The 16,404-nt window shown below is 39.7% G+C and overlaps 1 protein-coding gene across 1 annotated transcript in view; it reads right to left on the minus strand.

Annotated features, from left to right (window-relative positions):
• The window catches only part of ENTREP2 (endosomal transmembrane epsin interactor 2), a 284,256-nt gene that overhangs the window by 8,278 nt on the left and 259,574 nt on the right, over positions 1 to 16,404 (minus strand). Inside the window, exons 8-9 of the mRNA XM_053464225.1 lie at positions 13,087 to 13,162; positions 12,013 to 12,588 (exon numbers count right to left, since the gene is read on the minus strand). Coding sequence (XP_053320200.1) covers positions 12,013 to 12,588; positions 13,087 to 13,162 — 652 coding nt within the window. The remainder of the gene's footprint in view (positions 1 to 12,012; positions 12,589 to 13,086; positions 13,163 to 16,404) is intronic.

Consider the following 16,404-nt stretch of genomic DNA (forward strand, 5'->3'; position numbering starts at 1 on the left):
AGGACTTGAGAGATCAGTGTGATGTTTGAGTCTGGTTTGTAACCAAAATATCATGTGCCTGCCTACAATCGCAACCTCCAGATCTGTTGCTAACCAACGTTTATTTTTTGGGGACAAAATCCACTTTTCTTCAGTGCTATGATTTATTAGTAGTTAAGATAATGTATTTATTGTATGTATATTTTTTTTTAATTAAACTTCCCTTTTTTAATCATTAAGACCATTGTACAAGATAAACTTTTAAACGGACGCTAATGCTATGTAATTGGACAAATAAGCAACAAAGAAAGAAATCATTGCCTCTAAGCCCAACGCTCTGTGCGGCTTCTGTCCCTCTTCGCTTCATGATCTAATAAGCTGGTATTCTTTAAGCATGAAGGGTTGCAGGTTTGTTCGGTCCCAAAACCATTCACTATAGGAGAGTACATTTAGAAGTGTCAATGCCAAGCTGACAGCAGCAATATTGTACTGGCAGCCGCTGAAAGACATTTGTACTAAAATAGACGCACAAAGAAGCCGTGCATGTCATTTGCTACAGTTTTTGTTGAGTTCCACCACCATCGCAAATTAAGGCTGAGGGAAAAAAGGTAGCAAATAAATTACCAAAGGTACGACTTCACATAAAAAATACAATATCATTTTAATGTATTTAAACAACGTTTAATGCCTGTTATGACAACGATATCAGAATACATTTCTATTAATTAATAATGCAAGTGATCACAGGGGAATTTATTAGTCACGCGGTAGCGATAAATAGGACATTGCTGTCAAAATATAACGGGTTGGGCATCAATTTTAGTGGCATAACAGTTAAAATGGAAGTCTGTTCTCTATAAATCAATGAATAACAAAACCTGTTAATGGCTCATATTGCTTTCATTGAGGTGGCAAAACAATGAGCACGTCTAGGAAAGAAATTCTAAAGATTGGGACTCCTAGCGAATACATGCAGCATGCATTCAAGCCTTTTAATTAGGGGCTGTCAGCTCGCAGGTCATTTGCAACCCCTAGAGAGGAAAATGAGTGAGTGGGAGTACAGAGGCTGGGATAAGTGCTTACACTAAACACGTACAGCAAGTGGATAAAAGAAAGGAAAAAAAGATTTAAATGATGTTCTTTTTTCTGTTTGTGTAACCAAGCGCAGTGTCTTTTGCCGTGCATATATATATATATATATATATATATATTTATATATGACTTTTCTCTTCAGATAAATAATGTCTTGATTCTGTTAGCATCTCTGATAAATGGAGTTTTTCAATAAGACACAATTAACCCGAACACAGCTCTTCCTCGTAGTTTAAATAAAAAAATCAATGTGAATATACTATACATTTATTACATGAATTAAGTGTACAACGTTTAATCTTTGCTAGCAAACAACCACATTTACTGTATGACTACAGGTGCTAACCAAAGGGAATGTGCCACCTTAATACAGTGTCTTGAAAAAAACATAGGGTGATTATTGTTGACCTTATTTGCATGTGCCTACTCAGAATCCCTTGTGGTTGTGGCAGCACCATGAGATTTTTGAGGGAAAAACAAGCATTCTGGCTTGTCTGGTGTCTGTAGATGAGTGTTTAATAATGCGTCTACTACCCCCTTAATTTTAAGTGGAAGGGTTTTCCATCACCTTTACCCACCATAACTTTTTTTGTCAATTCTCTGTTTATTGAAATATGCACATCAATATAACACAGTCGCAGTGTATAGTGTGCAAGGATACACAAAATAAATGTAAAAGTAACGCGGCATGAACGATCCATGGTTGCGTACAGTAGAATACAGAGACAAATACATGAGAAGATCACGTAAGTACCGCATGCCAGAGTCACGCAAGCTCCAATGGTGACATAAAAGGCGCGAGAGAGAATCAGGAGAATATAATGCAGCAGAAAAAAACGTTACAATGTATGAAACGTACAACAAGTAACAATAAACAGAGAACCACGTATCTCACCGCTCACAGAAGTCTGCAATGTATTACCTACGAGTACAGCACGCAGTAAAGCTGGGCAGAAAGGCCCGCAATACACGTAGTTGGGGGCAGCTGCAGGGATGCGGAGGAGACCTCGGGGCATTTATACCCAGAGCCATTCATGGAGACCGCCCATAACCAACGTCCAACAAACGAGACGAAGTCATGAAGGATAACCACGGGTACCATTTAAGGCCTACCCACCATAATTTATGTAATTGAAAAAACTCTTGTAGACTAAGAGTGTATATATATATATATATATATATCATAAAAATACAATACTGGATGAACATATGAGTGTCAGTTTTTATGGTGTGATGGCTTTGTGTGTATCTTTTATGGGTTTTTTTTGGTGGTGGGTGGGTTTTTATGGAAAATGCTGAGAGCTGTGTACCCACGTATCTTTCTTGAATTCTTTCCTAGCGGATAGCTTCAGGATTGAACCTTGCCAACATTCAATCCTGCTAGGCAGCCATGCTGTGGTGTTGTATGTATGAATGTAAGGACGTTTTACTATACTAAGAGGGTGGTAGGTAGATGGAACAGCCTTTTAGTAGAAGTAGTGAAGGCTCATGAAGTGAGGGAATGTAAAAACGCATGGGATAGGCGTTAAGCAATCCTGAATATAAGACATGACCAATGACTGATTAAGATGTGAGTCTATAGATCAGGAAAAATGGGCATACTAGAAGGGCTAAATGGTTCTTATCTGCCATCAAATTCTATATTTCTATGAAAAGAGGGACATCATTGTTCCTCTTATTATACCATTTGCCTTGACATATGGATAATTGATACTCCTAGTAGTAATTATTATAATAGCTATTGATTAAATAACCCTTATATTGGGGGGAAAACACTTTAAGGAGTAGGGAGGAAACACTGATACATTTTAGTTTCTCTTAATTTGCTTTGGGGTAAAGACAACCATGGAATTGATATATGTGTTCCATTTTCTACACAGCTATCCTTTATGGATGCACAGTCAGAGGAGATCTTAAATCATCTCAAAGATACGGTTACATTTTAACACAAACAAAGGCAGCCGGAGAGATTTATGACACTGCGAGCTAACAAATCTTCCCAAAGTATTGACACTCTTCCTCACTCCAAATGGACAACATCAGATATACAGCAGAGACCTAACAAATTTAATACCAAAAACCCGACAACAATTATATTCTCAAATCTACGCGTAATTCCAAATACCATCTAGCTTCATAGATCCTACTTTATAAAGGACCGAAAGCCATAGTGCTCTGGCACAAATCGCATTTGCGGCGTTAGTTGATGATCTGCATATATACTAAGTAAATATTAACATATAACAAGTGACATTTTGCTTTTTCCAAAGTGGAAAGCGAATATATAATAACATTTGTGAATATATATCTCTTTATATATCTGTGATAGCAAATAGGAACGTTGGACCTTCTTTATGTCATATAAATATACAGCTCTACCTGGCTAATGTTTTAGTTGCTGATTATTTATGGTAAGGATGAGTTCAAACTCTTGCCTGCGTTACTGGAGTGCTAATGAAATTAACCCGTTCACTACCCTTTTGATCAGGGGCGTAACTAGAAACCTCAGGGCCCCGGTGCGAGAATCTGTTAAGGGCCCCCCCACCCTCAACCCATCTATCCCTTTCTCACTATCTACCCTCTCCCTCCCTAACCCCCCTTCTCGCGATCTCTACTCTCCCTCCCTACCCCCTTCTCACAATCTCCCCTCTCCCTCCCTACCCCCCTTCTCACAGTCTCCCCTCTCCCTCCCTAACCCCCCTTCTCACAGTCTCCCCTCTCCCTCCCTACCCCCCTTCTCACAGTCTCCCCTCTCCCTCCCTGCCCCCCTTCTCCCAGTCTCCCCTCTCCCTCCCTACCCCCCTTCTCACGATCTACCCTCTCCCTCCCTACCCCCCTTCACACGATCTACCCTCTCCCTCCCTACCCCCCCTTCTCACGATCTACCCTCTCCCTCCCTACCCCCCCTTCTCACGATCTACCCACTGCCTCCCTCCCCCCTTCTCACGATCTACCCACTCCCTCCCTACCCCCTTCTCACGATCTACCCACTCCCTCTCTACCCCCCTTCTCACGATCTACCCACTCCCTCCCTATCCCCCTCTTCTCACGATCTACCCACTCCCTCCCTACCCCCCTTCTCACGATCTACCCACTCACTCCCTACCCCCCTTCTCACGATCTACCCACTCCCTCCCTACCCCCCCTTCTCACGATCTACCCACTCCCTCCCTACCCCCCCTTTGTAGGTCACTTACCGTTGGGAGCGTGAGGCATTTGTCTCGGGTGACGGCGCTTCACTGCTGAGCGCCGGCATATGACGTCAGTGTGAAGCGCCGGCACCCGAGACAAACGCCTCACGCTACTCTGGGCAGCGCTGAGGCAGGCGGCGGCGGCGATGGCGGCAGCAACAGCAGCAGCAGAGCAGCGACGGGGAGCAGAGGCATCCTGGATTTCTGTCAGTCAGGGGGCCCCAAGAGTTGCCGAGCGGTCGTTTTCAGCAACCGCTCGGCACACCTTGGGCCCCCCCTGACTGGCAGAACTCCAGGGCCCGGTCGCAGTCGCGACCCCTGCGACCCCGGTAGTTCCGCCACTGCTTTTGATGTACCTGTATGTCCAAAAGTAACCCCAAACCGATTAAGCTGTAGTACTAAAAATAACACACTATAGGGTAATATGAGGCCCTCTTGAGCATAAAAATACGTATGAGGGGTATTCCTGTAATCAAGGGATGTTGCCGAGCATAAATTGGGTCATTGTTCAGCAGCTGCGCCCACTGTGTTAAGAAATCCTAAGGGAAATTGCCTGTTTTTTTTTTGTCATTATTTTTTTGTTATATATTAGCACTAATTGTTGTGTATATCAGGCACATTTATGACGTAAGTCCTAATATCACATAAACTATTTAAAGGGGATGTGGACAGTGGCGTGATTAGGGACAGGGCTTTACAAAGACTTTTTATGAAACCGTGCGACCTATTGACAGCGGTTTATGTAACAGACATTTTTATTACATGATCTTATGTATTGCTGGGAAATATTGTGATAAATTTATATCACGCAAACATTCTGAGCTACTAGGAAACAGTGATTTTAGAGGAGGAAAGATAGACATAGAGACCTGGGACTGAAAGAGGGACTGTCTCTCTTAAAAGGGGTGCTTGGGAGGCATAATTTTACACTATAGTTGAGTAAAAGATTTTAGAAACATTTTTGTCCATTTTCTAATGGCTTTCAGCAGTGAATACAATACACATCTCTTCTTGGAAGTTTCAGACAGAACATATTGTTCATTGTACCTGTCTATACGTGTATATATACAGTGTGTGTGTGTGTGTGTGTGTGTGTATATATATATATATATATATATATATATATATATATATATATATTTATATAAAGTCCAAAATTAACAATTGCACTCCAAATGCCAAATTTCTGCCCGGTGCCAAATAACTGCAGCAGTAAATAATATAAAGTCCAAAAATAATTACCGGCACTCCAGGGACTTTGCAAATGACCACACAAACAACTTCGGTTTTTAAGTCAACGTTTCAGTCAGGACTGATGAAAGTCTGTAATAAACAAGACTGAAACGTTGACTTAAAAACCGAAGTTGTTTGTGTGGTCATTTGCAAAGTCCCTGGAGTGCCGGTAATTATTTTTGGACTTTATATATATATATATATATATATATATATATATATTGTCTGTAATACCATATTCCACATTATCAATCAAAAAGATTTAGAAAACACAATTTCTGGATAACTGTATACATTATTTATTTTATTATAATTTTTTAGGAGAATTTCAATGCATAGAGTAGCAAGAATGTTTTCTATGCACTAGTAAATGTTATTCCAGAATTCTCGGGAACTAGAATGGTAAATGCCAGAGTGGGTTTTTAGGACATACATCATGTGGGTCTCTAGAATGATGGATGTTGCTGTCCTACTCCATTCCTGAAACTCTATTTTAAAGCTCTGAAAATCCAATTGGGTGATCTGTCAAGCTTTTACTGTGACTAATTGTAGCAAACAGACAAGTAAGAAAGGGATCTTCTTTTCAATAGCAATTCCTTGTCCTCCCTAATATGAATCTCCGGATGACTAAGGTCACTTATCAAATTATTACACAAACATTGAAAGATAAAATGGGGTAGAAGCTTCACAAGCTCCTGCATGTCTCCACATTGGTTAACTGAGTAAACCCAGATACTGGTTAACACATTGGTCGCAGAGAGAGGTTACAGAGGAGCATAGTGCTAAGGGACATTCAGCCTAGTGGCCTACCAATAAAGCTACCCAAAACTCTTGAGTTCACACCATTTTTAACCATATTTATTAACTGAATAGATAACTGAATAGATATTATAACCATCTGTAAGACAAGTGGGCAAACTACACAGGGCAATTTAAAGTAAAAATGTGATCTAGTTGCAGACTTTTGCAAACCACAGAATTGCTTTTGTGCAAAATGTCATTTTTAGCTACATTGAGCTTGTCATGCTGGGGCATTGCTACGTTTCAAGAATATCTGGGGCTAAAATGCACCGTGCCAATTTTTTTTTATCAAACTATTACCATATTTGCTCAATTATAAGACGATCCCCCAAAATATGATTAATTTAGGGGAAAAAAATTCTAAGACTACCCTATAGGAACAAAGGTTTCACTAGTAAATATTAATTCACATGTAAACTATTTTGTTCATATTTAATAAAAACTATGATTGAGAAAAATGCATTTCTTGCTTTTATTTCCTTTTATTTGCCAACCTGACCCCCAGTTATGCACATCTGACCCCCTCTGCCTCCCCAGGCTTACCAATGCATCCCCAGACTTGCCCTCATGCTCCAGAATCCCTGGTGTCTAGTGAGGGCAGCCGGTGGACGTCTGCACGATGCGCATAGACAACCTCTGCTGCTGCCGGGACTTCTACGACCGATCAGCAGAAGGTCACATCACATGGAAGTGCTGGGCACCAGCAGGGGTTGTCTGCGTGCATCGCGCAAACGTCAACCGTCTGCCAGAGAGGAGGATCCAGGTCCCCTGCAGCGCTGTGGGGGATCTTATTCTTATAGTCAGACCTCTATTGAGGTTGAATTATAAGACGACCTTGAATATAAGACCAGGGATATTTTTGTCTTATACTTAAACTTGTTTTATTTTTGAGCACATATGGTATTTAATACATATTGTATTATTATTATGTTCCTTGAAAAATGAAGCTAGCTTGAATCATTGGCAGTCTGCAGCAGTAAACGGGCTAGTGCAATATGCCCCCCTCACACATTACACACCGATGTATACATAGACACACTGTCTTCCTCTTTATTCTCTTCTCCCAGGCACCACTAACCCTTGGCTCACTCCACACATTGACACACACACTCATGCTAACACTGTACACTAACATTTGCAAGCTCTAACATCATATGCTGACAAACACCCTACACAAATTAATAAGCAATAATAAAATAATAATTTGAGTATACATAGTATAACTTTATAGTTATAAGCAATTGACAGCAGTTGGTCAGAACCTGTTACTGAGGACGAGTAACATATAGTAGTGCAAATGACATACATTAGCTGCAAGGGCTGCTATAGGCACTAAGTGGCTGCTTAATCCCCAAATGTGGTAGTTAGCCACTGCTAATAGTAAATGTGCATACTCTCGCTCAGTAGATTTCCCCCATGCAAATTGGTTCACTAAAAACCTCAGAGCCACCGTTGATCAGCATCAGATCAGTTTTGAATGACTAACCTGAATAATAACTGTGACTGTTTGAAATTAGAAGCAATAAGAGTTCTTGCATGGCGGCAAATGAAACTAAAAGTGAGTTAGTTGGCTTTATAATTCTGGAAAATATCTTTACACAGAACAGACCATTGGACAGATTGAAAGGCCTATCTAAAATGTTAATTGGTGTTAAGAAGCATGATGTGTGATTTAAGTACTCGGGTTTGCACAGGAAACAACCTCACTTAAGCAACTCAGCACGGTGTGCAAAAGTTTAGCACATCCTAAATCCATATATTTTAATCTGATTTCCTAGAAGGACAAAAAGTAGGTCTAGAAATTTGTACACAAGTCTACACATCACAAACGTTATCTAACCATTCAAGATGAGTCAGACCTCAGTTTAGATTGGATACAAGGCATAATACACAGATATATAATATGCATGCGACATTAAAGTTTAAAGTTGCAGAAAAACGTATATAATCTATACCCACTGTCTAAGTATCCAAAAATAAGGGGGGGGGGTAGAATTTGTAGTACTTGTTTGCAACAATTATTTAGGAATAAATAAACAATTTTATAAAAGGGATACTAAAAACAGACTGGATTGAGAAGAAATATGTTTAGTCTTTAGTGAAAATGATACCCTTTATTAGGGCCATTATGTAGTCACATAATCTTTTAGGAAAGCAGCGGTGTCTTCTTCAGATGAAATGTTCTTTATTAATAAAATATTGGAATGTACAAACTCAGTGAGAAACACACTTTTGTTATTTATATTATTTTAGCAAAGAAGTTTTCATTCACTATAAAATGAATTAAGGACAATATATTCTCTAATGATTAATATACAAAACATCTAGAAACAAATATTTCTAAATTTTGCCAGATATGTTTTTTTTTACGTAGGAGGAGCTTAATTATTAAATATAAGCTCTCTTTAAATTGGTAACTCAGTGTAACTGTAGATGTCTATTTGAAATGTTTGCAAGATTACTGTATTCATACTTGTCCTGAGCTAGAAACCGCATTCACAAAAAGTGTCCATTACCTCTCAGAATCATCATCTCTGAAGGGTTGCGGGTTTTAAAAAAATGATGCTTTCATCTTTCAGTAGAAATAAACATCTTATGATTGATGAGCTATGGAGAAGGTAGTTCTCGGTTGCATGTGGTTCATTGGACATAGTTCACAGACAGCTGTATTGGCAGCTCAGAGTATTACTTGAAAGCCTGCTGGATGTTTAGAATACTGATGGTAACTTTGAGATGACTTGGCCTCTGGCGTGCCACAGGTCTATGGCTTTTTTTGAGTGTGAATGGATATGAGAAACTGTCTGCACACGGGTGCAATTTTTATGTGAGACCTGTTAGGGAACTGCATGCTGATTTTTCCAGCAGCAACATGAAAGGTAAAGTGGTCACACTGTGAACATCAAAAATATGTCCATTTGACTCCCAAACACTTCCTGCAGATGTAGCTTTAAGGGAGATTATTAAATAAACCCTGCATTTTCAAAGGGAACTGAGTATAACCAAGGTCCCTAAAGGACAAAAAATTAAAAATAACAAATTCTATATATGGTATATACATACATACACATTCTCTGTTGGTTCTGCTATGTGTACTTGAAAACAGGATCAGTTCCACAGTTTTTAAAAACAGTGCTGTTACAAATAAATTACAAGTCATTCGCTCCACCTGCATAGACACAGGCCTGTGTTGCTAATGGGACACCAATGAAAGCCGTAATCTAAGTGTGCTGGGGATGAACGCTGGGGATGCGCCCCTTCTTTAAACCCCTAGTTGACTCTGACCTTGTGCTCAATTTTTTCAGTGCCCTTGTGTTTGTTCTCATGCAGTCTGCATCTCCACGCCTGACCGTCTTTCTGGTTACTGACTTTTCTGACTGCTGTCTCGAACTTAGCCTTGTCTTATACAAATATCTCAAAATGGCACTGGTCTAATGTTTGGTCAATGGAATGAAGGCCATTGCACATGAGTAAGGTGACCACACTGACCATATTTTCTAGAACATATACACCATATGCCATATGACAAGGGCCAAATTGTGATGGCTAGACGACAGCTCTTGTATTGTGTTCCCGGTCTGCAGTGGTCAGTACCAATCAAAAGTGGTCCAAGGAAGGAAAAGCGGTGAACCGGCAACAGGGCACGGGAGGCTAAGGCTCATTGATGCATGTGGGGGAGGAAGGCTGGCCTGTGTGGTCAAATCCAACAGACCAGCTATTGTAGCTCAAGTTGCTGAAAAAGTTAATGCTGGTTCTGAGAGAAAGGTGTCAGAACACACAGTGCATCCCAGTCTGTTGCATATGGGGCTCTGTAGCCGCAGATGGGTCAGGATGGCTATGTGGACCCCTGTCCGTTGCTGAGAGCGCCTACAATGGGCACGGTGCAATCAAAGAAGGTGGCCAGGTCTGATGGATCATGTTTTCTTATATATCACGTGGATGGCCTGGTGCGTGTGTGTCGCTTACCTAGAGAACACATGGCACCAGGATGCATCCATGGAGGCCCCACCATGCCACTTAATGGACTTAAAGGATCTGCTAATAACGTCTTTGTGCCAGATACCACAGCATGCCTTCAGAGGTCTGGTGGAGTCCATGCCTTGATAAGTCAGGGCTGTTTTGGTGGCAAAAGGAGAACTTACACAATATTAGGCAGGTGGTCATAATGTTATAGTTAATCAGTGTATATATATATATATATATATATATATATATATATATATATATGACACATTTTTCTGATTAGCACATTCAAAGTCCTACACTGCAATAAGTGAGATGTATAATACAGTAATTGATTACCTTTTAAGTTCACTCATCCCACATACTGCATGGTTAAACGTTATATGTGCTAGTCACCAGTATGTAAAATGTATATGTGTCTTGAATAAAAGGTGGTAAATATGGTAACCCAAGATGAGAGACATTTCATGGATCCAAGTGCAAGTTTTACTTAAGTCCAATCAAGTGTATTTTTACACTTTACACATTGAATAAACATGAATGCACTAGGACAGAGGCTTATTACTAACTCAATAATGTTTCAGTAACCAAGGGTTGGTTAAGGATGGATATACGCATTTTATACATTCAATGTATATATGTTAACTTAACATTTACAATTCTATAGTAGTTTTTATTTTTGAAGAAATGGTTAGAAAGGGGAGGGATTATTAAACCAGTCAACTATCTCCTTTGTGGCCTTATAACTTAATTAATTAATTAACTTCTTTACAAAAATATTATATAAAATATTGCATTATGTCGCATTTTTATACTGTAAATGTATTTATTTTTTTGATATGTATCGAGTGCAAGGCAATACCAATGCAAGTTTAAGAGTTGAGAGCTAATAAAGCAGAGTAATTTTCATTTCTTTGCCTCCTGGGAAACAACTGACTTCACTTTCATGTAAAAAATAAACAGGACAGATTAAGAAAAGTAATGTATTTGTGTTACATTTTTTAACAGTAGCTTAAAAGACCCTTCTCCTTAGAAACCAATTTACTAAACACCAGCCAACAAAACCTATTTGTAAACAAGACTTTCTAAAAGCCATGTAGCTTTGTACTGTGAAATCACAGTGTGAAATCCAAACCATTAAACTACTACTCAGATCATTCTGTAAAATGTTAAAGTTCAGTATAATTTCCACAGCTGGAGATAGAAACCATATTATTTGTGAGGTCATTCTGTAGTTAGTCCTACTAATTCTAAAAGCAGTTAAAGCTTTCAACTTTTCTAATTAATCAACTTCAATTTAACTGAAGGCTGACTTCAATGTTCTTTTTTGGTGTATTCAACAAACTCAATGGAGGCTAAGTATGAAATTAGAGGTTAAGTACGAATAGCTTGAAAATCAGCGGGGTGTTCCTAAGGTTAGTGGTGCAGTATTAATTTGCCCCCATAACTAAAACACATAGACTGACTAACATGCGAATGTGCTCTAACACCCACTCACACACACTCATGCTAACTCCAAATACTAACACACACTTTTGCGAATACACACACTGGCATACACACACCCATGCTAACATCTTACACTGACACACACACTCAAACACCACACAGCAACACATACACTCATTTGTTAACAGCATACACTTACACATGCATACACATACTCTCTCTCCCTTTACCCATGCAGCTCATACACTTCTCTACTTTTTCAAATACTTTTAGATACAGCTTGTATTAAAAATACGAGAGAATGTACCTTCTGTGCTTGAAGAGCAGGAGACAGGGTCACTGGTGGATCGTACAATGCTTGACATTCTGTATTTCCTGGCATTATGTTGCTGGAGGGTCTTTTCTGGGCGTCCCATGTGTGATGGTGGATTTGCAGATAAAGAACTAGGTGATGGCTGGCATTGTCCAGGTGGCTGGCTAAAAACACCACAACACATCTTTATTGGCTTCAAGGAGTGAGTCACTTTTCTTTCTTTTACTACGTCTCTCTCTGACGTTGTGAAATTCTCATTAGATGAGTTTAAGGATCTAGTTTGAGTATAGGTCTCACAATCTTGCCATTGAGATCTGTCTGTGGAAGCTCTGCTCCCCTCATCGTCAGGAGAACACTGTGAATTAGTATGTAGGAAGCCGCATCTTAGGCTATGTTCTAAACTACCGCAGCTACTCTCCGTGGCTGCTGTACGTATGGTGCTGTATGGGGAAAAGTCTGCAGAACGCAGTGAACTTTGAACTTCAAGAGAACAAAGATCTTCTGATGAGCAACTATGAACCGGAACATCGGCCACTTCAGATACCAGGATGGAGGTGCTATCTACAGACACTACAAAATGAAAAAAGAAAGATCATAAAGACAGAATTACATTTGTAGAAGTACAATTTATCTAAACATTTATTTTTAGTCTTGGAAAATATCATGATAACAAATTATGAATACGTTGGATTGTCTAAATAGTGAACCTTAACGTTTAAGGAGAAGCTGTTCTGTGAATTCACCACATTTTAGATACTATGTGTTGTGTACTAACTCAGATATTGTCACACAATAGTATTGCTTGCTGGGTCAATAACAACCCAGGCAAGAAGACCTTTTCTTGCCATGTCTCTTTCGTATATATATTTAGAATGCCAATGAAACCATAGACCTCTTGTGTGTGTCCCCTCATGCAGAGGTCCAAATAAAGCACAAAAATTACTTCTACACATTGGTGACATTTCTAAAGAGAAAAATAAGAAAATATTCCACAAATCAGAAAATAATTCACAAATCCCATTTAAAAGCATTTATTGACGAAGAATGAGAAGGCAAATATTACAATACCTTGAGTGCTGAAGCCTGCTGTTGTATTTCGGTCACCCAGACTTGATTCTGTCATCTGTTGATCTATACTGGTTCCCTGTAGGGAGCACAGTGTACATACATGTTCATAGACATTATACAGAACCTTTATCTGTGTAAGACACTTGTGTTACAAAATTAGCATTTTAATCTTGGCAAGTCTCGGGCTCCAGTCACTTAGTGCTCCAGGGCCCTTTCACCTATTCTAGTTCTTCTGAAAGCAATTTAATATGAGCTGAAAAATACATGTTTTTCTATCATTAAATAGCAATGACGGGCAGAATATTTTAGTATGCATTTTACTGTATTTCTTATCACAGCTTTATACTAAGATTAGGCATGTCCATTTCCGGGCCTTAGGGGCACATAAAGGCAGATACATTCAGAGTTCTTAAAGTGGATGCAGACGGCACAGCCATAGATTGCTGCTGTGCAAGCTGTTAATGGGAACGCAATAGCATTTTTCTTTATCTTCAGGAGCTCCTGTTGATGTTGTGAGGAGAAATCTGGGGAATTTTCTGCTGTGAAGTGACTTTTCTTTTGTATGTCAAGCCTCAAAGTTCTAGCTTTAAGCAAGCAAATAAAAGAGCAACTTGAAAAAAATAGATTTTTTTTTTTTTGGAAGATGGTTTCCCACAACATATTTATCGCATATTTTGTGTGCGTTCAGAGAAAGTATGTATGTACATATCTTGTTATGCATAACATACATACATAACATACATTTTACATTACTGCACAGGATACGGGAGGCAAAATAATTGCTCCTTAGTGTCCCACTGAATTTTTGAAGAATTTTGTTCTTTTCAAATTATTCTGGATGCTTATGATGAGAAAAAAAGGTGACAAAAGTCTTTTAAAAAGCTTACAGAGTACAGCAAGCAAAAAAAAAATACAATTATGTCAATATAGACATGTCTAAGACATTAAGTCACTTTTTGATTCATTAGCCTTTCTTTGCATATGCTTGATGTTCTAGACCAGGTATGTCCAAACTTTTTTTGAAGAGTGCCAGATTTGATGAAGTGAACATGTGTGAGGGCCGACCATTTTGCCTGACATTCTTTGAACCATTAAAATTAAATGCAAATTAACTATTTTATGCAAAGTTTATTGAAAACGGCATACTTTTCATTTTGTGACTTAGATGACAAATCACTCTGCCTTTAATATCAAAAAAACAGATCTATATTTGGGCAACTTATCTGTGGGGCCTTATCAGTCCGGAACGCGGGGCGCAATTGGCCCTCGGGCCGGAGTTTAGACATGCCTATTTTGTTCACGGGATAGGCTTGTAAAAGAGCAGGAGTGTTTCACCTAAAGAAAGCTGTTTTGATGTCCTCAGTGGAGAACAGGAACTGCAGTCGTTCATGCAAGTAAATTTGAGAACTAGGCCTGGCCTGGCCATTATTCCCACCGGGCAAATGGTCCATTTGGACCCTGATGAAGCTGACTGAGATCGCAGAAACTCACATCAGGCGCTCTTTTTATGTTGTTACCAGCATATTTTCTTTATTTTTCGAATTTGGAAACCCCCAAGCTGCAGGACCAATTGGCACAGTGCTGTCTAAACACATGGGGGCACTGAGCAGTTGCCCAGGGGCCCCGTATTGAATCACATTGCTTCCTAGGAATCTCTCCTAAAACCCCTTACGACCCTCTCCACAATTAAATTCTTCGTTAAATCCGGCTATTCTTGTGACTTAAACATAAAAGTCAGGGCTGTATACCCAAGGATTCATAACAAAATATCTTGCTTATCCCCCCCCTTGTGGGGACACCCCACTTGTGCCCAGAAATCATACGATTCTTGCCAAACCATCCAGGAGAACTTCCTTGTGGAAGGCACCAATTCTGCAAAAGCCGGCTTACGCCTGCTCTCCCAGCTGCCACATCTAAGTGGGGAAAAACTCTCCCACTGCAAATGAGAAAATGAGTAGGACATGCTGTTACTCCTGGGACAAGAACTGCCCTTAGGACAGATCGAGAGGAGGAGGTGAGATTATGACAGATTGTCACACCAAAAACAGACCTACTGATTCACCAGCCAATCCCCCCCCCCAAATTCCAACTGACACCAGAATGGGGAATAACTCCAAACTTTTTATGACTTTTTGGACCGCCAACCTCCCCTCCCCACACTGGCCAATAACCAACACATTAACTGCCCCGGAAATAGCTCCCAAACCACACAGACCCTGAGGCATCAGTCCACAGCTCAATGTCCGCAATTGCCACTAGAGACCCTAACCACAGAGATCTCCCATTGTATTCTTGAAGGAAAAAATCAAAATCGTCCTTCAGCCAACATGTCAAGCACACAAAGTGACGAGGTGCATTTACCCTGACCGCGGCCATATGGTAAAAAAACACGGCCCATAATGAGTAGTCTGCAGGCAAAATGACTGCTGCTGCTGCTGAAGCGTCATCTTGGCCAACTGCAAGAAGCTGAAGCTAGCCTCCAAAAATCTTGATTTCCAAAAAGCTCAGCTTCGTACAGTTTACCAAGGGTCTCATTCCACTATAAACTCTGCTGTTACTCATCCTGTACTAATCATCAGGAATTTATTTTGTCATCTCTCTTCTATTATCTACAGGTATTTCCTGATTACCCCTGTTTGTTATCTACATCATTACTGGCTGTGTTGCTTAATTATTTATTATGTGTTCCACTTTTTTGTATTGTTGCTGGCTGTCCTGTCTAATTATTTAGTTATTCCACTTTTGCATTTGTATCATTCCTTTTTTTGCCATTTGATTAGTCTATATTGAATTATTAGTAGCATGTTAGCTATTCTCCCCTCTCCCCATGTGTCTGTGAAATTATTGCAGGTTTATTAATCAATTGTGAAATACCTAACAAGCAGCCATCACTTATAATTAAAAAGACTAATTAATTTGGAGGAAAATCCTCTTTGAGGCACAGGCCACTTTCCATCTATGTTCCACTTTGCTAAGTGCCACTAATTAGGAATTTACTAATTCACTTTACCAAGGTGTTTGACAAGGAAAGACAAATAGGAACTTGGAAGCACCACTTCAATCAATACTTCTGATCTGTTATCAACTGCTGTCATAATGGCTTATTGTGTTTGTTTCACTACCATTTCACTCCCATCATCCTCATTCTCCAAGTCTAGCATGTCCATAATCATCTTGTTACTATCCTCAATTGCATCTATTGCCAATAGAACGTTTTCCTCTTTCCAGCCACACTATATCTGTGCTGTGTCCCGATTACTTTCTTTTCTCATCTCAGGCACTTTCACCTTTACCCCCACTCGCTTCCAACAATTTCTC

The sequence above is a fragment of the Spea bombifrons genome, chromosome 4, assembly GCF_027358695.1.
Source record: "Spea bombifrons isolate aSpeBom1 chromosome 4, aSpeBom1.2.pri, whole genome shotgun sequence".
Classification (NCBI taxonomy): Eukaryota; Metazoa; Chordata; class Amphibia; order Anura; family Pelobatidae; genus Spea; species Spea bombifrons.